The sequence below is a fragment of the Gymnoscopelus braueri genome, assembly GCF_963280865.1.
Source record: "Gymnoscopelus braueri genome assembly, chromosome: 17".
Classification (NCBI taxonomy): domain Eukaryota; kingdom Metazoa; phylum Chordata; class Actinopteri; order Myctophiformes; family Myctophidae; genus Gymnoscopelus; species Gymnoscopelus braueri.
In genome coordinates this window covers 9363405-9387726 of record NC_137617.1, presented here as the reverse complement: position 1 = coordinate 9387726, position 24322 = coordinate 9363405, and the positions used below count along the sequence as shown (strand labels likewise).

The 24322-nt window shown below is 42.8% G+C and overlaps 1 protein-coding gene across 3 annotated transcripts in view; it reads right to left on the bottom strand.

The window, feature by feature from the left end:
- ankfn1a (ankyrin repeat and fibronectin type III domain containing 1a) overlaps nucleotides 1–24322 on the bottom strand; it is a 235871-nt gene that overhangs the window by 62907 nt on the left and 148642 nt on the right. For 2 of the 3 annotated variants that reach the window (XM_080454570.1, XM_080454572.1), the window contains exons 8-9: nucleotides 20331–20535; nucleotides 11606–11816 (exon numbers count right to left, since the gene is read on the bottom strand). In XM_080454570.1, coding sequence (XP_080310696.1) covers nucleotides 11606–11816; nucleotides 20331–20535 — 416 coding nt within the window. The remainder of the gene's footprint in view (nucleotides 1–11605; nucleotides 11817–20330; nucleotides 20536–24322) is intronic. The other variant, XM_080454571.1, reaches the window with a different exon arrangement.

The following is a 24322-nucleotide window of genomic DNA, read 5'->3' as shown; positions in this document are numbered from 1 at the left end:
ATGCGTTCCCGGTCTTAATGGGTTAATTAAAGCAGAGCCATACTGGTGGTGGTGGGAGCAAACAACGCTCATAAAACATTCAGTGGCAGCACTGACGAGCAAGAGGAAGTATACAATGAATCAGGTGTGCAATTTGGTCAGCTGCTTGACACGTCCCATACACCATCGCCCACATAGTGCTGCACATGCATGTAAACCTCTCCAGTGTATCTGCCTGGAACTATAGCTCGCAGGCTATACATCATTACTTGAGTAAATGTATTTAGTTACTTTCCACCACTGGAGGTGGTATTTATTATGTTTTGTACCGTCACATGTATGCAAACCAACCCAAAAATACAGCAAAATAGGGCATTTAAATCAATTATTTATGAGGGCCTTTGTGCCTGTCCATGCAGCTGTGTCACCTTTTTTTTCCAATCTTCTTAGGTTTGCACCCCTGTGTTAACATGATTGATGAACCTTGTTCCCTCTGGTTTTCTCTTTGTCATTTGGGACAATTCTGGAGGAAAAAAGGGCCCTTCGGGCTAAATTGACTCCCCCTATAAGCAAAGAAATAAGTTTATATTTGATTTAAACAAGGCAATAAGCACACTTTTGTTGAAATGTGTTTCACCGCCGCAGCTGTTGTTAATTGACGTGATTGATTTCCCTTTTTATCTGCCCCATTTTCATTGATATGTTCCTTAACCACCAGCATCCATATTCTGAGGGGAGAATCAGCCAACAATCTACCTATGGGAAATGATTGGTGTAATGGGAAAACAGCGGTGCAAGTACAGGTGTAACTCAGGTTAGTTTTATTAAGAATAGAGGGTTTAAGTGGTGTAAGTATGCACCTTATGTACATATACGTTATCACTTCTGCTGCTTTTAATTTGGGCTTTTATGGTTTGATATTTGTTAGGGATTTTAGGTTGTTTTTTCAATGGTTTTGTATTTTGTAAATGCATGTTTGACGCGCTGTGTGCTAAAATGTATAATGTTCTAAAATGGTGCTATGTGATTTATTGGTGCTAGGTAATTTTTTTGACTATTTATTTTTAGTTATGACGCAGGACCACATTGGAAACAACGTTTCATTACGCTTTAACGTGTTATCCCGGGTTATATTGTGATTATACTTGCATATCTTTCACCAAAATCAAATCAAATCAAAAAGTACTGTACTTAAAGGGATATTTCACTATCAAACATGTTTGGGGTCATTTTAACATCTACTCAGACAGTTTTTTAGATATTTGATATTCATTTTATCAGACACGCCGCCCTCTTATACAAACCCATTGTAAATTCAAACTCCATTTTAACCATGTTAGATTCATTGAAAACACCCGTCCTTGGTTCTGGTGAGTGGTGACTGATATTGTCCTTCTAATGCATGAGGAGACCATAATATCTTTTGGGGAAAATGAAAAGAATAAAAGAATAAAATGAAAAAAGTAGTTGAGGACAATATATCAGTCACCAGAACCAAGGACGGGTGTTTTCAATTAATCTAACATTTAGTTTGAAGCTACAATGGGTTTGTATAGGAAGGGGGGCGTGTCTGTTAAAATGAATGATCAAAAGTAGCATTTGTTCTTGAAAATAAGTTCAGGGACTGTTTTGGGACGGTAGTGAAAACAGTTCTAGACCAGACTGTCTGCTTTGAAATAACCAATATCAAATATTAACCCATTAAGACCTGGATCGCATCTGTGTCACTTTTTCATTTGAGCTAAAAAGCATTATTTTACACTTTGGCTATTCTAAAATAGCAGATCTACAAGCTCGTAGCGCGGCACCGAGTGCCGCGCTACGAGCTTGTAGATCTGCTATTTTTGAAAAATCAAGAAAACGTGTGCAAATCTTTGAATATACATATTCTTTTAAAGCAAACATTAACTCAAATCTTTGCTTCTCGGGGTCCCTGGAACAAAATATTTTCAGATGGGGGGTCCGCGGCAAAATTCATATCATTTTGGGGGTCCTTGACATGAAAAAGTTTGAGAACCACTGATATAGAAACATACGTTTTTTTCAGAAAAACTTTAGGATCTAGAAGACATTTTGCAGAATCGGAACCTCAGGCCTCGATGCGTTAAGACTGCAGGAAATGAGTTGGTTTGACAGACTGATGTCTCCTCTTCTTCTCAACACTGCGTACTGGCATATAATCTTTCTTTCTTACTTTTTCTGCCCAATTTTGTTTGTTGTGCCAATTGATTCCTCTCCACACATGTTTGTGTGTCGTCACTGCTGTTGTATCCCACTGGCTCACCTGCCAGTGAGGAGCCCCCAACAGGAGGACGCAGAGCCTTCGTCCTACTGCACACCATAGTTTACTAAAACTAACAAAATAACAAGACCTAGAATAACTACAAATCATAGAGAACATGTTCTGAGCATGTCGAGTCTCGCCCCCTTGACTATCCCATATTAAACCAGGTTTTCCACCCAGAAACTGTGAAATGCCTGCAGCAGACAGACACGGCGGTGAGGTAACAGTATTACTGCTGTCGGCACAAACCAGAGAATAAATGGACTGGATGGGAAGGATGGAAACGAAGGACCCAGACACACAGAGAACACATGTTACCATGGGAGACCGAACACACACAGGAAGACACATTAATAGCAGCCTCCAGTAACCATGGGTGATGGAGTTAAGAGGAGGAGAGGAGGGGAGGGGAGGGGAGGGGAGGGGAGGGGAGGGGAGGGGAGAGGAGAGGAGAGGAGAGGAGAGGAGAGGAGAGGAGAGGAGAGGAGGGGAGAGGAGAGGAGAGGAGGGGAGGGGAGAGGAGAGGAGAGGAGAGGAGATTTTAACTGCCCCTAGCGGCCTAACGGTAAGGCCGATGGAAATGACAGTTTATGTATTGGATGCAGCTTAAAGTGAACTTTCCTCAGGTATCTAGTTCGTCGCCGTAAGACCTTCCTAGCCCGTGGTTGAAAAACGGGCGACATTGGCCAAAACTCAATCGGTTTTCGGGCCTAAAAAGATGGTAATTGTTCGTAAAAAAAAATCCAATAGGTGCCCTTTTGAAATTCCAGCCCCTGCCTCTCCAAATCCCTCTGTACATCCCTTCCCCAATCTATACTGTAAAATCCTCATGTGCTCATTTAATTCTGACAGTGTACAGAATAAAGACGCATTTTGTACACGGTCAGAGTGGACCTCCAAAGGATCAATTCGGACCCCCATGGTGGTCCCCAGGCCCCATGTTGAGAACCATGTGATTTAGCAGCGCTCTGAATGAGCCATTACCGGCTCCCCGCCGGGACCTGTCAGCTAACTGGCTAACGGCTAGCGAGGAGGAGAGCTGAAAATTAACAGACTGCTGTGTGTGTGTGTGTGTGTGTGTGTGTGTGTGTGTGTGTGTGTGTGTGTGTGTGTGTGTGTGTGTGTGTGTGTGTGTGTGTGTGTGTGTGTGTGTGTGTGTGTGTGTGTGTGTGTGTGTGAGAGAGACTGCCTCACACAGCATGCCATTGTCTGGTTGGCTGGCTGAGGGTAACTAAATATAGACAGACCCCCGGGGATTGAGTGGTGGTGCTGTGTGTGTGTGTGTGTGTGTGTGTGGGGGGGGTTGGCACATATAAATGAACACACCCACGTGTACTATAGGTCAGCGCACGCACATGCAACGCAACAGTGACCGTACAGATACTTTAGAAATAAAACTACACTTGTTTTTTGTATGCATGTGCATGTGCGAGTGTGTGTGCGTGTGTGTGTGTGTGTGTGTGTGTGTGTGTGTGTGTGTGTGTGTGTGTGTGTGTGTGTGTGTGTGTGTGTGTGTGTGTGTGTGTGTGTGTGTGTGTAAGTGTGTGTGTGTGTGTAAGTGTGTGTGACACAGACACACGAGGGACAGAGTCAGACTGACAGATGAGCATATAGAGTCTATAGACAGACAGGCACGCATGGATATACCAATAGATAACCACACACACACACACACACACACACACACACACACACACACAGTATTGTATTACTAAAGTTGTGAAGACAACCATGTTTTGGATCAGAGATTGTATGAATGCCATTTTTAACCGTAAGCCTAAAGATAGCCGATCTACAAGCTCAAAACACGTTGCGCTGCGACACGTTGAGAGCTTATAGATCAGCTAATTTATCGTTGCATGGCACTGGCACGCAGCTGTGTAAAAATCTCAACCTCTAAATGTCTAATCCTAATCTCAATCTTTTTCTAATTGTAAACGTGTCTCTAAAAATCTTTTCCAACCATTACATTTCCTTTTTTTTTTCCAGGAAAATGATCCTCCCAACGTCTATGTCTCATATTCTACTATACTTGTGGGCAGTGGTGGAAAAAGTACTCAAATGTTTTCCTTAAGTAAAAGTACCAATACTGCAATATAGAAATACTCTGTTACAAGTAAAAGTCCAGAATTCAGAATTTACTGGGTAAAAGTACAAAGGTATTGGCATCAAAAACTTAACTTAAAAGTACCCAAAGCAAAAGTACTAACATATTTGAAAATAGCAGATCTACTTGTAGATCTGCTATTTTCAAATAGCCTATGTGTAAAATAGGGCTAAAGTGGTTAATGTATGTTTTATAATGCAATAATTTATATATGCAAAGTAACTGGTAGCCTCTATCTCCAGGCTTTCATTTTCAAGTAACTAGTAACTAAAGGTTTCAAACAATTGTAGTGGAGTAAAAGTATAATATTTGCCTCTGAGATGTAGTGGAGTAGAAGTAAAAGTATTGGAAATTGGAAATACTCAAGTAAAGTACAAAAAAACGCTAAATTGTACTTAAGTACAGTACTTAAGTAAATGTACTTAGTTACTTTCCACCACTGCTTGTGGGGATGTTTGGCCCTCGCAAGTATAGTAACACACACACACACACACACACACACACACACACACACACACACACACACGCAGCCAGTCGACCGACTGGGTCCTGACTGATTTACTTGGCTCTTGTGCTGTGACATAAACAGAGCTGGGGCCACCGAGCTGAAGGGGTGGGGTGGGGGTGGCCCCGGCCCGCCAGGGAAAACAACACCGGCAGTGTTTACCCTTGTGTTTGTTTACAAGGGGGCCCGTCGTCGTCCCGTCCCGGGGCCCCTGCCCCCCCCCCCCCCTGGCCCTCACACCCCCCCCCCTGCCCTGTCTGTTTGGACTGGAGCGGCGCTCAGCCACAATAAATCACTTAGTGCTAATTGGCCTGGCGTTACATGCATCAGTGGAAAAGCTAAACCATTAAAGGGACAGAGCCAGTCGTTAAGACCTGCCACAGCTCCGCTGGGCTGTGAAGTGGCCACTGTGTTTCGCCCGCGCACGTACGTGCACGGCACGCGCGCGGGCCGGGCCAGGCAGTGGACGAAGTACTCTGGTTATTTTTTTTCTTTTACTTTTGAAAATACTTTGTGTAAAATATCGGTATCCAAAATTTTACTTGAAAGTACAAAAAGTATTGGAATCAAAATATGTAAAATCCAGAGTGTTCAAAAATCCAGAGTGTACAAATGGACCCTTTCGGGTCCATTTGTATAGCCTGGTAAACCCTCCCTCCGGAAATCTCATTTCTATTTGATTCCTGGAGTGAGTCTGGCCTGATCCGCCTTTCTGCAATATTGGCTGTGTATGCCAAACGGACGAGCCTATCAGCGTCGTCGCTCATTGTTCTGTGATTGACAGCTTACGTTGGCCAATCAGGTGGCGAGTTCGAGTGAGCCCCAAACACGAACGGCAGCCATCTTTTTCTTGTCCGCTATATTCTCCGCTATTTTTTTACTTCAAAAAGCTCTCTAACTTCTATTTTGAGGCACGGAATTTACTTATAAGATATCGTTTGGATAGAATTTAGTTGTTTAACTTCATATATGTGGTCAATTAATCATGACAAAGCCTATTTAAAAATAAAAATTTAGAGAACCGGTAGGGGCGGGCAGTGACACCCATGTATCCGAATAAGGCAACCCATTTTGGGCATGGCTGTCTCAAAAGTCCCGTTGCGTCACATTAAGACTGGTGAACTGCTGATTGGCTGAAGGGGAAAAATTATCATTGGCTGAAGGGGTTGTCAGTCAACGGTATTACTCCCGCCCAACTCCAGCACAGCCAATATTGCAGAAAGGCGGATCAGGCCAGACTCACTCCTGAAATCAAATGGAAATGAGATTTCCGGAGGGAGGGTTTACCAGGCTACCATTTGTACACTCTCAGAGTTAAATTAACACTCACGTCACATCGTCATGCGTTGTGCGTTTGTAGATCGTTTATTTTTTGAATAGCCGATCTACAAGTACAGTATAAAATAAGGCTTAAGTGGCTAATGTACGTTCTGTAATAATAATCTAAATACGCAAAGTAACTAGTTACTGTAAGCTGTCAAATAATTGTAGTGGAGTACAAAAAGTACGATATTTGCCTCTGAGATGTAGTGTAGTAGAAGTTTAAAGTATGACAAAATGGAAATACTTATAGTAAAGTACCTCACAATTCAAGTACTTAAGTAGAGTACTTGAGTAAATGTACTTGGTTACTTTCCACCATTGGCATGCAGGTACGTCCATGTGTGAATTGCACGCGCGCACGCACACACACACACACACACACACACACACACACACACACACACACACACACCAGGTGGGCCCCTGACACAGCACAGAAACAGAGACATACACAGCCACCCGCATGTGCACCCGCCACCACCACGCACACCCCCACTAACCCGACCGTCACATAAACACACACACAACTAATTACACACACACAACTTGCTGTCAACCTCCCCCACACACACACACACACACACACACACACACACACACACACACACACACACACACACACACACACACACACACACACACACACACACACACACACACACACACACACACACACACACACACACACACACACACACACACACACACACACACACACACACACGGCTCACTGTAGTGAAGCATGAACCACCTGTCCTGAAATGAGAGGAGAGGAGAGGAGAGGAGAGGAGAGGAGAGGAGAGGAGAGGAGAGGAGAGGAGAGGAAAAAGGAGGACAGGAGAGGAGAGGAGAAAGGAGAAAGAGGAGAGTAGAGGATGGTCTACTCTCCATGCTGTGGAGTTGCAGCAGCAGTGACTAAGGTCTGCTACATCCACCCTGCTTCTGGACCCTACACACTGGACCCTACACACTGGCAGCCATTGTACCATCGACCATCCAGACTTACCACCAATCGTGCAACCATGTACAGTATAATTACACTGCATTGTCTTAGACTAACTGTAGATCCTTTTTACCTTACGACTGTGTTTTGTCATGGTGTTTAATAAAATGATGTACTACTGTATGCGCTGTTGTATTGTATTGCATTATATTGTTCCTTGTTCTAATATTTTCTGTGGGGACTGCAGATGAAAATTGCTAGATCCGGTGCGTTTGACATTATTATGTACTGTTCATTAAAATGCTCTGTCCCGTCTAAACAAACAAATAAAGTAAAGCAAAGTACTAGTTCACTTTTAAAAGAACATTTTCCATACGGTATGGGTCCTCACTGTAATCTCACTTTGGAACGGTGCCATTTCTGTCCACAAGCTCTGTGTCTCAGAGGTGGAACTGTCCATAGCACACCAATGAGATGAACATTATACTCATTACAGGGCTAGCAAATACAAACTGAATCAATTGTTCCAGTAGAGAAAGAGCGAGAGAGAGAGTGCGCAAGAGAGAGAGATAGAGAGCGAGAGACAGAGAGAGTGGAGATACAGTACTGCTGCATGTAGTTGGACGATGAGAAATTTGCGTAAAATGTATTCTAATCATGTGTGTCTACTAAACAAGTGTGCCTACCTGTGTGTGTGTGTGTGTGTGTGTGTGTGTGTGTGTGCGTGTGTGCGTGTGGTGTGGTGTCTTACACTGTAGGCACATTACTGTATAAGGCCTATGTTTTAAAACTTTGTCAAAAACGTTACCTTGCATTTGATTGTGTTGTTGCTAGTTCAATTTGTTCAATTTGTCCACGCACAGTGGTGGAAGAAGTACTCAGATATTTTACTTAAGTAAAAGTAGAAATGCCACAATATAATAATGTATAATAAATACAACTAAAAAGCCTGTGTTCAAAATGTTGCTTGAGTAAAAGTACAAAAGTATTGGCATCACAGTGTACCTAAAGTACCAAAAGTAAAAGTACTTGAATGTTTGAAAATAGCCGATCTACAAGCTCACAACACGTCGCGATGCGACGCGTTGTGAGCTTGTAGATCGGCTATTTTTAAATAGCCTATGTATGAAATAGGGCTAAAGTGGTTAATGTATGTTTTATAATATAATAATTTATATCTGCAAAGTAACTAGCAACTTAAGTTTTCAAATAATTGTAGTGGAGTAAAAGTACATTATTTGCCTCTGAGATGTAGTGGAGTAGAAGTAAAAGTATTGGAAATTGGAAATACCTCAAAATTGTACTTAATTCCAGTACTTGAGTAAATGTACTTAGTTACTTCACACCACTGTCCACGCATTCATCTGCAGTAGACTTGACTACTGTAACAGAACCTTTACAGGTCTCCCTAAAAAAATGATCACACAGCTGCGGTTAATTCAGAACGCTGCCGCTCGAGTCCTTACTAAGACCAAGAAAGTGGAGCATATCGCTCCAGTTCTCAGATCTTCACACTGGCTCCCTGTCTGTCAAATAATTGATTTCGAAAGACCACTGTTGGGTTTAAAATATAATATAATTTATGGATGGTTTTAATGCCAAAATACATTTCTGAACTTCTGCCACATCGTGAACCAGGCCAGACCTCTCCGGTCATCTGGGACTCGCTCTGTTTTCTGAAACCCAGAATCAGAACTTAAAGTGGAGAAGAAGCAGCGTTCGTTTTGTATGCACCACAAACTATCAAGAAAACTGCAGGTCAGCTACTGTACAACTATCAATTATTTTAACCCATTAGGACCGGGAACGCATCTGTGTGTCATTTTTAGATTCCTTTGGCTATTCAAAAATAGCAGATATACAAGCTCATAGTGCCGCGCTATGAGCTTGTAGATCTGCTATTTTTCTTTTTCTTTAAATTGTGTTTTTTTTTTGCAAATCTTTGAATATATATATATTTTTAAAGCAAACATTTGTAACTCAAATCTTTGCTTCTGGGGGATTCTACAAATGTCTTCTAAACAGTTTTTTGAAAAAAACATTTGTTGCTATAATGTCAGTGGTTCTCAAACTTTTTTCATGTCAAGGACCCCCAAAATGACATGTATTTGGCCGCGGACCCCCATCTCAAAATCTGTTGTTCCAGGGACCCCCAGAAGCAAAGATTTGAGTTAAAAATGTTCGCTTTAAAAAACTATATATATAAAGATTTGCACAAATTTTCACGATTTAAAACCGCTCATAGCGCGGCACTCTGTGCCGTGCTATGTATATCTTCTATTCTTGAATAGCCAAAGACATCTTAAAATGACACAGATGCGTTCCCTTCCCGGTCTTAATGGGTTAAATCAAAACTGAAGAACTTTTCCGTTTGCCAATGCCTTTTACTGAGGGTTTTGTTTTCAAACAATCTTCTGCACTGTAATTTCAATTCTCTTATTTTTCCGTTTTGTTTTCTTTGAACTTATTTTTCATTGTATTCAAATGTACCGTGTAATGAGTTTATCCTTAATGCACTGTGTCTTTAATGTTTTGTGTAAAGCACTTTGAATTGCCTCCGTGAAATGTGCCGTACAAATAAACTTGCCTTGCCTCAATACAGTACTTTGAATACTGCTCACTTTGAGCTCTGTTGGTGAAATGATGCCAATATCGCACAGCTTAACCCATTTAGACCTGAAGCCGATTGTAAAAACGGCTTCTAAATCCTGACCTAAGTTTTCTGAAAAACTTCAAATATGTATACAAAAATTACAAAAAAAATATGTTGCTATATACTGTACATAGCAACAGGAGCCCCCAAAAGGGGTTCCCGTCCTGAAAGGTATAGTTACAAATAGGGGTTCCCGCCCAAAATGGGTTAATGGAACAATATTGCTACGGGTAATCTACCAACGCATTTGCAAAACATACTGTATAATATAGGTTCTAATTTAAAAAAAGAAAATAATAATAATAATAATAACACTGGAATGCCTTCGGCAGTCCTTCCACCCACGCACTGTTTTGTCCTTGGCTGTGTTGCAGTCTGAGTTTAACACGGCTCTGTGTGTGTGTGTGTGTGTGTGTGTGTGTGTGTGTGTGTGTGTGTGTGTGTGTGTGTGTGTGTGTGTGTGTGTGTGTGCGTGTGCGTGTGAGTATACTTATACAAGTAAGACGCGCGAACGCGGGAAGCGAACGCAGCATGAAAATAACATAGCAAGAAGAAATGTAAAACTGTCCTCAAACTAAGGCGTTTTCAACTTGCCATCCGGCCTGAAATATGCACAAATGACATGGAATTCTTAGATATCCCAATAGATGAACTCGTGTAGATGCTAATTGTGAGGGCCAAATCTCAAATGTCCCCACAAATATAGTAGAGTTTAACCAAATAGACATTGTAAAGACAATTTTCCTGGTCCTCACAAGACAAATGTTTGCACTGTGACGCTTGCACTGTAGATAAGCTATTTTCGGTGTGCGACAACCGGCGCACAATTAACTAATTCACTGCCAAGGACGACTATGACAACTTTTGTTTTCTTTGGTGGGGGGAGTACACCCGGAATTGACGTCATAAAATCGCTATGTCTCCGTTCCTCTTGCTTTGCGGCAAAAGCAAAGCGTCATTCAAACGGGCCACAGCTGTGCAATGGATTACAGCGAGCGGGCATATATTTTTTGTCCCTATACTACGACACCCCCCGTGCGTGTAATGAGCCGATCTCCGTGAGGACGGATAGGTCACGGAGAATATTCCATGATTTTTCAAAGGTACAGTAAAATTGCTCGTTTTTGCTGGCAAGGGGGCGGTAGACGATGTTTATTTATTTACTTATTCTGGCAGTGAAAGAGTTACGTTTAGGGTTAAAAATACCACAAAAAAATGTTAAAAAACTTACCTTTTTTGTCCTCACATGAATAAAACCAACAACATTCATACATAGCTGTGCGCTGGTGTCATGCACCGAAAATAGCCGATCCTAAAAAAAGCTCACAATGCGTCGCAATGCAACGCGTTGTGAGCTTGTAGATCTGCTATTTTCAGCTTTAAGGCGTAGGCTTTTAGCTTCAGGCTAAAAATGGCTTTCATAAAACTGCCATCTTTTTAAAATATTCTTGTAACCCATTTTTTCACCCAGTGCCAATTGCCTAAGGCTGTAATCCTGGGCGCTACTCTCCCTCTGCCACATGGGGAGAGCCCCGAACTGAGCTCATGATAAAACCGCCATCTTAAGCACTTGAACCCCAGTGTCCATATTCTGGGGGGAAAGCACTAGCCAAAAATAGCCGATATACAAGCTCACAATGCGTTGCTATTTTTGGCGAAGAGGTCAAAGCGGAAAAGTGCTCAAAGCACAGTTGTGACTCAAGTCCAGTTCTCTAAGACTACAGGGGTTTAACTGTGTGTGTGTGTGTGTGTGTGTGTGTGTGTGTGTGTGTGTGTGTGTGTGTGTGTGTGTGTGTGTGTGTGCTACTCACAGTGCGGACTCTCCTTGCCCCCGGCCTTCAGCAGCAGCTTGGCGATGGGCGTGTTGTTGGTCATGATGGCGATGTCCAGCGGCGTCAGGCCCTGGCTGTTGGGCGTGTTCAGGTCCAGCTCCTCCGCCGTGTACTGGAACAGCAGGATCTGCACGGCGTCCAGGTCCTGCTGCTCCACCGCCTCGAAGATGCAGTCGCTGCCCTGCATGGTCTGACATGGAGAGAGGTTGTGCATTGGCTATTATGGTAACAGGAACAGTGGTCTTTTAACACATGTATTTTTTTTGTATTTTACATTTTACATTTGATTTTACATTTATTTTTTACACGAGGGGCCAAATAAACAAGAAATTGATGCGTACATTTAAAGGGATAGTTCCCCCAAAAACCTTTTTCCTATCAATTAGTCACCCCATGGAGACTTGAATTCATGGATATTTTTTGGTTTTTGTTGCATTACTAAGCCAATAATTTGATGACCAGAGGACCGGTAGGCAGCGGTTCCGGTAGGAGACACAAAGGAGACTCTTTGTATCAATCAATAAGGTTTTGGCTTATCGATTCTCTTATCGATTCTAGGACCTGATGTGACGTCACGTCTCAAGAGACGAGAGTCATTTAATTGAACAAATCTAATCACTGGCATAAATATAATGTCGTTCTAATAAAGCTTGTGAGTTCTGTTGAATTGCCTGTTGAAGTCAACATGCTCTACCTTTGCCCCCAGATTAGCACCAATTTGCCAACAAATACAGTACTAATAATAGAAGAGGATCGATATGGTGGTATCGATAAGGAATCCGATCGATAAGGGGATGGAAATCAATAACTCAACAATAACCATATAGCAGAGATTTTCATTTGTTGTGAAATTGTCCTTCGTCCTAAACGGGACTTGGCTCTGCACTTAGACCGCTTAGTTCCTGTCAACACCAAATCTCTTTGCCAAAAATAGCAGATCTACAAGATCACAACGTACTAACTCTTCCTCCTCCACTACAATCAACTAATTCTCTTTTCTGTCCGTTGTTGTGACAGCTATTTGGGAGCAGCAGTGGCTCAGGAAGGTAGAGCGGCTGCTTTGGGAGAACAGAAGGTTGCCGGTTCGATCCCAGGCTTGAGCAAGGCACTGAACCCCTTCCTGACTGATCAGGTTGGTGCCTTGCAAGGTTTTCCTCTGCCACCGGTGTGTGAATGGGTTGAATGTAATACACATTGTACAGTGCTTTGGATAAAGGCGCCATAGAAATGCACCACTTATTTGTGTCCACTTAAGTGTCACCTGGTCAGCACAGAATGTTCCGGAAGGGCAGCCATTAACGCGCACGCGCGCACGCACACACGCACACACGCACACACACACGCACGCACAGTGTCCCATTCATGCCTGGGTCCAAACACTTGAAGACGACAGCGGCACAGACAGTGGGGGCTCCGCGAGTCCGCGTTCATTATCATTACCATCGTTCTCATTAATTAGCATTCTGTGCGGGCGCGCGCGCACGAGAATAAAACCCTCCAGCCTCCTGGCCTCAGCGAGAGAGCAGAGAGACCACGTTTTATGGAAATGCGAATTGCTCTGGATGGCGTGTTTGTAGCCCGAAAGCACAGCGGTGCATTTATTAAGTAATGAAGTAACAGCATCATTTTTTCGAAAAGAAGGAACCCGATGCAAACTCCAGCTGAGAGAAAATAGAACGTGGGCGACTGGCAGCAGCAGCTCATAAAACACACTCATTACGAGACACAAAATGAAACCCTCCTCCCCGTGTCAAAAAAAGAGATGCCAGGGCATAAAGAAATATAATGAAATGCAAGCCACTGCAACCGACCCCGGTTGGTGGTGGAGCACAGCCAGAGCTGAACCGAACGGAACCAGCTGGAACCGGACTGCCTTAAACCAGGTGGCTGACGTTGTGCGGTTCTCAAACTTTTACGTTTCAAAGGACCACCAATTTGTTACGAATGCATTAGGCCATTGGTCCTGGGACCCCCAGGGGTCCTTGGGTGGGTACCAGGGGGTCCCCAGCAAAATGTGTTAATATAGCGTTGCAATCATTTTAACCACTTTAACCATGTGTTATCCTTTGGCTATTCAAAAATAGCAGATCTACAAGCTCATAGCCATATGAGCTTGTAGATCTGCTATTTTTGAAAAATCTTGAAAATGTTACATTTGTTACTCAAATCTTTGCTTCAGGGGGGTCCCTGGAACAAAATATTTTGAGATGAGGGTCGGTGGCCAAATACATCATTTCGGAGGTCCTTGACATGGAAAAGTTTGAGAACCACTACTAACCACTATTGGTAACATACGTTTTTCAGAAAACTGTTGGGATTACATATTTGTAGAATCGGAACCTCAGGCCTTAATGGGGTTCTATGAGCTTGTATATCTGCTATTTTTGAATAGCCAAAGTGTGAAATAAGGGTTAAAATCTATTATTATTATTATTATATTAAATCCATTCCATTAGAAGGTACTGTGAAGTTGTTTATGTAAGGTACTGTGGCAGCTATGCTGAATGTGTATGTAATATGCCACACTTATACATACATTGTACATACACTGATTTTTTAAATTATCCTATTAGTATAAAACAAAAAGAAAATTGCTTGTCTTTCTCTCTTTCTCTTTCATTACTGATCATTACTATCACCTGTGCTGCTGCACTGTCTGAAGGAAGCCGAACAAAAACAAGTTTCACTCTCATGTGCCTTAGCACAGGATGAGGGTAATAATAACCTTCAACCCTGAACCAGATTAGTTCTTTTCTGGACCAAATAAAAGGTGTGGTGGACACTGGACAGATCGTACCCAGTCGGACGGAACCGACCTCGCCTTTCTTAAGAGCAGCGCTGCCATCGGTTGCCAAAAATAGCCTCAGAGCATTCGGTTCATGAATACAAAAAAGACACAGAAATAATGAAAGAAACAGCGTCAGACAGAGATGTCATGGCCACATATCTGTTTTGGTGATGTAACAGGGAACAAAAGGACACGAGGGAGAGAAGGAGAGAGAGATTGAAGGAGCAGAGAGGCGGGAGAAGAAGGGCACAGGGCTGATAATAGAGTTAGAGGAACTAAACGCATCTCTATTGATCCGTCTCTCTCTCCGTTCGCACACAAACAGCCAGCGGTGTGCTATAGCAGAACTCAGATTTTTCCTCTTTTTTCTTAACCCATTATAAGACCGGGAACGCATCTGTGTGCCATTTTTGGATTTCGTTGGGCTATTCAAAAATAGCTAGATATACAAGCTCGTAGCGCGGCACCGAGTGCCGCGCTATGAGCTTGTAGATCTGCTATTTATTTTTTTATCGTGAAAAATGTGTGCAAATCTTTGAATATGTATTTTTTTAAGCGAACATTTGTAACTCAAATCTTTGCTTCTGGTTGGATTCTACAAATGTCTTCTAAATCTGAACAGTTTTTTTTTTTTTTAAACTTATGTTGCAATAATATCAGTTCAGTCAGATAAATCACGAATAGTTTGAACCAATATTTCATTGTGAATTGTGAATACAAGTGTGGATATAATCATTTATCTTGGCGCTCAGGCTCTGCAACATTTTCCTCCCTGCTCAGCACAATCATACAGCCATCATTAACCATTAGGAGCAGGGAGATAGATATACCATAACAGCCCCCCCATGGGGGACAGAACCAATAGCAGAGCCCACTGGTGGTGCTGGGGTGGTGGTGGGAGTAAACAGTTGCATACCAACAGACCAGGGACACATGACAGCAGAGAATGAACCGAGACTGAGGTGAGCTTAAATAACTGCATAACCGCAGAGTGTAACCTCTCGAGTATATGCTGCCTGAACTAACTCGCAGGCTACGTATCATTGGTTCTCAAACGTTTTCATGTCAAGGACCACCCACAATGATATGTATTTGGCCGCGGACCCCCTTCTCAAAATATTTCATTCCAGGGACCCCCAAGAAGCAAAGATCTGAGTTAAAAATGTTTGCTTTAAAAAAATATATATATATAATATATATATATGTTCAAAGATTTGCACACATTTTCACGATTTTTCAAAAATAGCAGATCTACTCGGTGCACTCGGTGCCGCGCTATGAGCTTGTAGATCTGCTATTTTTGAATAGCCAAAGACATTTCAAAATGACACGGATGCGTTCCCGGTTTTAAAGGGTTAAGTAAAAGTATCAATACCACAATGTATACAGTAAATACTCTGTTTTACAAGTAAAGGTCCTGTATCCAAAGGTTTATTTGAGTAAAAGTACAAAGCATATATGTATACCTTTCTTCTGTGTACCTTTCTTCGGCTGTTCCACAGCGAATCATCTGCCTCCATCTCACCCTATCCTCCACCTCATTGTTCGCTCACACAAAACTAACTTCATGTCCTCTTTCACTATACACCCATAACTCTCTTTGGTCTTCCTCTAGGCCATTGGTTCTCAAAGTGGGGCCCGGGAACCTGGGGTCCTTGAGGGGGTTCCAGGGGGGTCCCCAACAAAATGTGTTAACACCGCATCACAATTATTTGAACCACTTCATCAATATATAGCTTGGCTATTCAAAAACAGCAGATATACAAGCTCACAGCGCGCCACTGCGAATATTTATCACTTTGGAGATCCTTCGCACGGAAAAGTTTGAGAAATACTGCTCTAGGCCTCCTGCCAGGCAGTTCCAACCTCAGCATCCTTCTTACCGATATACTCACTATCCCTCCTCTGTACATCTACCATGCGCTGTCCCTCTGATGTACTCGTTCCTTGATCCTATCCATCTACCTCTCTGCTACCTCCAGCTCTGCTTCCTGCCTTCTCCTCAGTGCGACTGTCTCTCTAAACCATTGGTTCTCAAAGTGGGGTCCGGGGACCCCCAGGGGTCCTTGAGGGAGTTCCAGGGGGTCCACAGCTAAATGAAGGATAGTTAGGAACCAAATGGACCCTTGTGGGTCTGTAACTCTGAGAGTGTATAAATGGAACCAAATGGACCCGTTACGGTCCATTTGGTTCCATTTGTACACTCTCAAGAGTTAAATTAACATTGATTTTACTATATAAATTGGGGTCCCAGAGATAGAAATGACGTTAAATGGGGCCTAATGCATGCCAAACTGGGGGTCCTTGAAATTAAAATGATTGAGAATCACTGCTAGAGCCGTAAAAATCTTTTCTTATCCCTGGCATATCTTTTCAAATGGGGGTCCGCGGGCTAATAAGTGTCAATTTGGGGGTCCTTGGCATGAAAAACTTTGAGAACCACTGCTCTAAACCATGCAAAATGGCTGGTCTCACTACCGTCTTGTACACCTTTCCTTTCATTCTTGCTGATAGTCTCCTATCACACCGGACACTTTTTTGCCGATTTATTTCCCTTTGCTCTCACGTCTCACTCTACTCTCTATCATCTCTCTTCTCACGGAAAACTGCAAAAACGATGGAGCGCGCACAGATTTTTAAAAACAATTTCCCAATTTCTACCGCTTTACACCTGTAAACTGTACAAAGTGAAAGTACTCATTTTCAAACTTTTGTCAACATCTTTCAAAAGAATAGCAGATCTACAAGCTCACAATGCATCGCCATATTTTCGAATAGCCGAAATATAAAATAGGGCTTCAATGGTTATGTTATGTATGTTTTGTAATAATTATCTAAATCTGCACGCACACGCACGCGCGCACACACACACACACACACACACACACACACACACACACACACACACACACACACACACACACACACACACACACACACACACACACACACACACACACACACACACACACACACACACACACACACACACACACACACACACACACACACACACAGCCTTGTGTCTCACACTGAATTTATCCAGGTCGCTTCGCTGAGCATCAATGGTCTTTTCCAGCTACATCCTTCAACACAATTCTACCATTTAGGCTTTTAGCAGGTACGCTCCTATTCAGAGAGACTCACAATGCAGAACAAGAAGTTAACCCTGGCGTCCCTATTCTGGGCTTGTCACAAATAGGTCACTGTGACATTATTTCAAAACGTTATTTGTGTCTCGACACATAGAGCATGAAAATGATGTGCCGACAAAGCAACAATTTATTTATATCTTTCACCGCGAATAAAGGCATCGACCTATATGAACGAGGCACCGGCTATGAATAGCTGTTTTGGTATCGTTTATAGACCAGGTCAGAATGTTTGTAAACAAACGTGCACCGCGGTATTTCCTGGTAGAAATAGTATGGATATCTACACACTATAAAATAAAGTGTCCAGAACATTTGCTATGTCTAGTTTGTCAACCTGTGGATATTTAGAACAATATAATATATTAATTTTATTTTAAACAATTCTTTCTCTTCAATTTAGTCGTTATGCCAATTAATTCCTCCCCACAGTCAGTGAGGAGCCCCCACCGGGAGGACGTAGAGCCTTCGTCCTACTCCTCCCGCCCAACACTCCCCGCTGACAGGTGCCGCCTCAGCCCGTAGGCCACACTTATACATACATTGCACATGCACTGATTTTTGTATTATCCTATTAGTATATATTTTCTGGTCATTATTATCACCTGTGCTGCTACACTGTCTGAAGGAAGCCAAACAAACTCTTAACCCATTGAGACCTGAAGCCGATTCTACATGTCTCCTAAATCTCAACAGTTTTCTGAAAAACCTATGTTTCTATATCAGTGGTGCTCAAACTTTTTCATGTCAAGGACCCCCAAAATGACATATATTTGGCCGCGGACCCCCATCAAAATATTTTGTTCCAGGGACCCCCGAAGCAAAGATTTGAGTTAAAAATGTTTGCTTTAAAAATATATATATTCAAAGATTTGCACACATTTTCACGATTTTCTCAAAAATAGCAGATCTACAAGCTCATAGCGCGGCACTCGGTGCCGCGCTATGAGCTTGTATATCTGCTATTTTTGAATAGCCCAAAGTGTAAAATAATGTTTTTTTAGCTCAAATCTAAAAATGACACAGTTCCAGGTCTTAATGGGTTAAAAAACCATTGAACCCTGAACCAGATTATGTTCTTTTGGACCAAAAGCCTGGTGGACAGATCGTACCCGCGGTCAGGCGGATTGAGGGATGGACTGACCTCGCCTTTCTTAGAGCAGCGCTGCCATCGGTGCTAAAAATAGACTCAGAGCATTCAGTTCTTACAAAAAAGATACAGAAAGAATGAAAGAAATACAGGTCTGGGTCAGACAGAGATGTCATGGCACATACAGTATCTGTTTTGATGTAACAGGGAACAAAAGCACACGAAACAGACAGGAATCCAGTGGACCTTGTTGACCCAGCTCGAGGACTAGTCTCTAGGCCCGTCACAAACATAATCGTCCAATCGCAATTATTTGAGATAGTTGCAATTATCTTTGCATAATCGTCATAATCGTCATTATCGTTTCCATGTTGAAAAATGTTCACACATTTTCAAATATATAAAGAAAGCTGAAACAGCAGATCTACAAGCATACAACTGCTTGTAGATCAACTATTTTTGAAATTTTTACATGTATAACATTTTTAAATATGTAAATAATTTCTTTGTATATTTAAGTTATCTGCCCTGTGCAATTTTTTTTTATTACAAAGCCTAAATGGCATAAAGACATTTATATTTTATTCATATGTTCAATGCCAAACACACAATTAAATCGTTAATCGCAATTACTTGAGTGACCTGGACTTTGCAGACGACCTTGCACTATAGTCTCTGAAAGCCACACACACACACACACACACACACACACACACACACACACACACACACACACACACACACACACACACACACACACACACACACACACACACACACACACACACACACACACACACACACACACACACACACGACAGAAGACAGACTGCAGACAAACAGGGAACAGCTTGGGCTCAAGATCAACGCCGGCAAAACTAAGACCATGAGGTTAAATCCAAAACACACATGACCCCATCACACTCAGAGGGGAGGCCATAGAAGACGTGGAGCATTTCACTTATTTATAGGGCAGTGGCCTGGGGACCCCCAGGGGTCCTTGAGGGAGTTCCAGGGGGTCCCCAGCTAAATGATGGATAGTTAGGAACCAAATGGACCCTGGAATCACTGCTAGAGCCGTAAAAATCTTCTCTTATGGGGGTCCCTGGCATATCTTTTCAAATGGCTGTTCGCGGGCTAATAAGTGTCAATTTGGGGGTCCTTGACATGAAACAAACACATTTTCACGATTTTTCAAAAATAGCAGATCAACAAGCTCATAGCGTGGCACTCGGTGCCGCGCTTTGAGCCTGTAGATCTGCTATCTTTTAATAGCCAAAGTATGAAAGGTCGTTAGTGGTTAAAATCATTGTGATGCTATATTAACACATTTGGCTGGGGACCCAATGAGTTAATCTAGGAACCCCCCAAGGACCCCTGGGGGTCCCCGGACCCCACTTTGAGGGTCACCAATGCTCTACTGGATATCTACTGGATATGTCAATATATTTAGTCATACTTTTAGTCATCATAGCTTAGTTTTTATTTTGTTTTTTTTTATTTAGTTTTCATCAGTGAAAAAAGGTAGTCGACGAAAAACGTTGATTTTCATGAACGCTTTAGTCTACAAAATGAACACGCTTTGACTGCAGTGCTGGGGTTGAGTACACCCATTGTCCATTGCTGGGTTCCCCTGGAACGTGGCAGTGTGACATAACCGCGTGACTCACTCACCGAGGCTTTGCGCAGGCGGTCCGACTTGCCGAAGAAGTACGTGTCCTCGAAGGAGGAGGCGCCGCCCTTCAGCTTCTCCGACAGGTTCCTGTAGAGGCGCTTGGCGGCGCTGGGGGACGCCGGACCCCCCGGACACTTCCTGTTCTGGTGGGTCAGCTGCAGGCTCTGCATCTGCTGGGTCATGATGGAGGGAGAGAGACGCCTGCTGGAGAGGGAGGGGGAGAGAGAGAGAGAGAGAGATTCCACAGTGAGTATGAGGGTACAACAGCAGTGTTTCCCAAACAGTGGGTCGGGACCCATTTCTGGGTCGTGGGCCCATTTTTATGGGTCGCGAGGTAATACCCCTTTATTTTATTTTTTAAAATTATTATTTCAAAATAAAAAATAAAATACCCCCCCCCCATCAAATCTACATTTGTCATAAATAGAATATCTAAAAAATTCCATAGATAAATAATCTATGGAAAATAATCAAATGTAATGACCTTTAAGACCTTTGTAATACCAAATTGTCAAATATTAAGTAAGAAAGAGGCAAACATAGTGAAAATAGCCGATCTACAAGCTCACAACGCCTCGCAGCGTTATGTTATCATTAAAATCTTAGGGTTTTGCCAATTATTTGTGGGCCTAACTTGCAGTATCCTCACGACCCGCCATGTGGGCCCCGGTCCACAGGTTGAGAACCACTGGTGTAGACGGCAGAAAGGAGGGGGCCTAGAATAGACCCTGGGGGGGGGGTCTAGTCAACTAAACATAAGGATCAGTGGTGTAAAGTAACTAAGTACATTTACTCAAGTACTGTACTTAAGTACAATTTTGAGGTATTTTTTACTTTACTGGAGTATTTCCAATTTTCTGTACTTAATACTTACATCTCAGGGGCAAATATTGTACCTTTACTCCAATACAATTATTTGAAAACGTTAGTTAGTTAGATTTTGATTATTATTACAAAACATACATTAACCACTTCAGCCCTAGATACATTTCAGCCATTTGAAAATAGCCGATCTACAAGCTCACAGGTTTTTTAACATTTTATACATTTGAAAACTTGTAAAACGGGACATTCTGCATAATGAGTACTTTCTACTTTTGGTACTTTAAGTACATTTTGATACCAATACTTTTGTACTTTCACTCAAGTAATTTTTTTATTCCCGACTTTTACTTGTAACAGAGTATTTCTGCATTGCAGTATTGATACTTTTACTTAAGTAAGAAATGTGAGTACTTTTTCCACCACCGATAAGGATAAGGATGTTATAAAATGACACATTCTGCGTCTGATACAAACCGATAGACGCAGGCTCAATGACGTGAAACTGAATCACATCGCTCTTTTGGTCCGCTCGTTACCTTCATGAGTCATCCTCTGACCTTTCAATCCCGAAGTAATTGTGTTTTTGAGGATTGAGTCATGTTAGACTTTCAAACGGTTATAACTGCAATGCATTTACATGGCACTTTTTGTCTTTCCAGCCACTCCAATGCACTCCAATACGATGTACTTCACTTCTTCTACCGGGACGGAGGCGCTCGGGTGGTGGTGCGAGGTGTGAAGTACCTGCCCACCACTGTGGAGTCAAGGGGTTCGAACCCACCGCGCGGCATCCGGTTTGTGACGAGCGTCTATACGAACACAATAGGCTCTATGCACAGCCGCATAGGAATAACATTTTCGCCTCTTCCTTAACTTCCGTCACAGGTGTTACCAATAATGCTCACTGGAAACACTCTGCTACACCAGTGGGTCTCAAAGTGTGGTCCAGGGACCCTCATGGTTCCTTGAGGGGGTTCAAAATGGCCCCTTAATGGTGTGTAACTCTGAGAGTGTACAAATGGAACCAAATGGGTCCATTTGGTTCCATTGGAACACTCAAGAGTTATGGGGGTCCTTGAAAACAAAAAGTTTGAGAACCACTGTGCTACACTAAATGGAACAGAGCCTTCATTAGTATCATTGGTAACACCTGTTAAGGAAGAAAGGAAGAGGCCCAATTTCTTTCCAATATGGCTGCTGTGCATAGAGCCTAATGTTTGCCAGAGGGAAGCCGGGTGGGGAGGGCGATCTCTGCCGCTGCACATACTCATGTTCGCTCTAAGCATGAGTTCAATAATATATATTTTTTCCACAAGGGGCTAGCGCAACTTTGGAATCACCCACGGTGCCTCTTAAATGGAAGGGACAGATGGATCACCGTGCCAAAAAAAACTCCCTTCCGTCCGCTCCCATTCTATCTCCTTGATAAAAACCTCCGGATCTCCTTAACCTTTTACAGTGGAGAAAAGATTTCGATGCGCGATCACTCCGCAATGGCGACTCGCGTGAGAGATGTTATTGTTCCAGGCGTTAGCCTGGACCATCCACTGTCGTACACGCATCCATTGTTTACATCCGGGTGCTCGTCGTCGATTCTAGCTCTAAACAGCGCAGCGTAAACGCTACGAATGCCAGCACTAGATGTACCCTGTTTTAATAAACCTCTGGCACCGAATGAGTTAATAATTTCAAATCCACCTTCCTGCCATATTTGGGAGAAACTGACATCATCAACATCACCGCATGTCAGAGATCCACGGGGAAGCCACACCTGTCCTGTTTACAACCAGAGCAGATGCTCCTTCTCCCTCCTCTGCGTTTTGAGCATTTTTCCTCATGAAATGTTTGGCGTAACTGTTAAAATGCTGTCAGCATTGATTGCTTCGGGGCTTCCGATTTCATCTGGAGCTCAAAGCGGCCCTCAGGGGCCCCCTCCAAGCCAGCGGTAATCTGCGTCCCCAACAGGCTGAACTAATTTAACGAGCCACTGAAACGACGAGAGAGCTCCCCGAAAGCACATGGAGGTGTCACATCAAGCTGGCAGGGTGCACGTTTTTTTACTGTGTGTGTGTGTGTGTGTGTGTGTGTGTGTGTGTGTGTGTGTGTGTGTGTGTGTGTGTGTGTGTGTGTGTGTGTGTGTGTGTGTGTGTGTGTGTGTGCGTGCGTGCGTGCGTGCGTGCGTGCGTGCGTGCGTGCGTGCGTGCGTGCGTGTTTCTGGAAGTAGGGAAGGCTTCCCCGCGCTTGTAAATGACATTTTCTAGAACCGATGAGCAGATATCTATTCAGCAAATCGAATTGTCACACAAGAACATCCTAGAATAAGGAAAGAGGCAGGCAGGCAGGCAGACCATCTGTCAGACTAGTATTTATTTTAACGATTGACCGATCGATTTTTGTCTCGGCTTGGGTCAATGGAACTAACGTAGCATACTCCCTATTTATCGGCACCGCAATGAACACACAACTAGACATTTTTTAATCACGAATGTCACATTATCATTATCATCATTAAAAATCCTCTTTTTCTTTTCCTTTACTATTTTTACTCAGACCTTCTCTCTTTCCCTCTTTTTCTCTCTTTATTATTATTATTATTATTATTATTATTATTAGTATTATTTTGTAATTGTTTCAACAACATAAATGTATATATATATATTTTTTTTTTATTGTTACAGATTTGTATGTTTATGACAAAATAGTTTGCTGCAGATTTGTATGTTTACGACAAAAGAAATTGCTGCAGATTTGTATGTTTACGACAAAATAAATAAAAAAAACGAGTTAAAGAGAGAAGATTTTAAAAAATCTTAATGTTTCACCATATCATTCGCAGACCCCACATGCAATCTCTCCCTCACGAACCCACAAGGTTGTGAATCGTCGCACGGTGGGGGGCAGTGGGGGCTGTGTACGCTACTATACAGTCTCCACGGCGATGTGGAATCGTTTGTACGGTCGGCGGCATCACGCCCCCCACACACACACACAATGGAAGGGTAAAGTGAGCGGCACATGGTTTACCCGCTGGGGAGGAGAGGCGGAGAGGGCTGCAATCTTCCTCTGACAGCCTGCTAATGGAGCCATGTGTGGAAAACACACAATGGCACTGGTCTCACATGTGCCATTTAATGTGCTTCATCCTGCATTTATCCTGCCTCTGCCG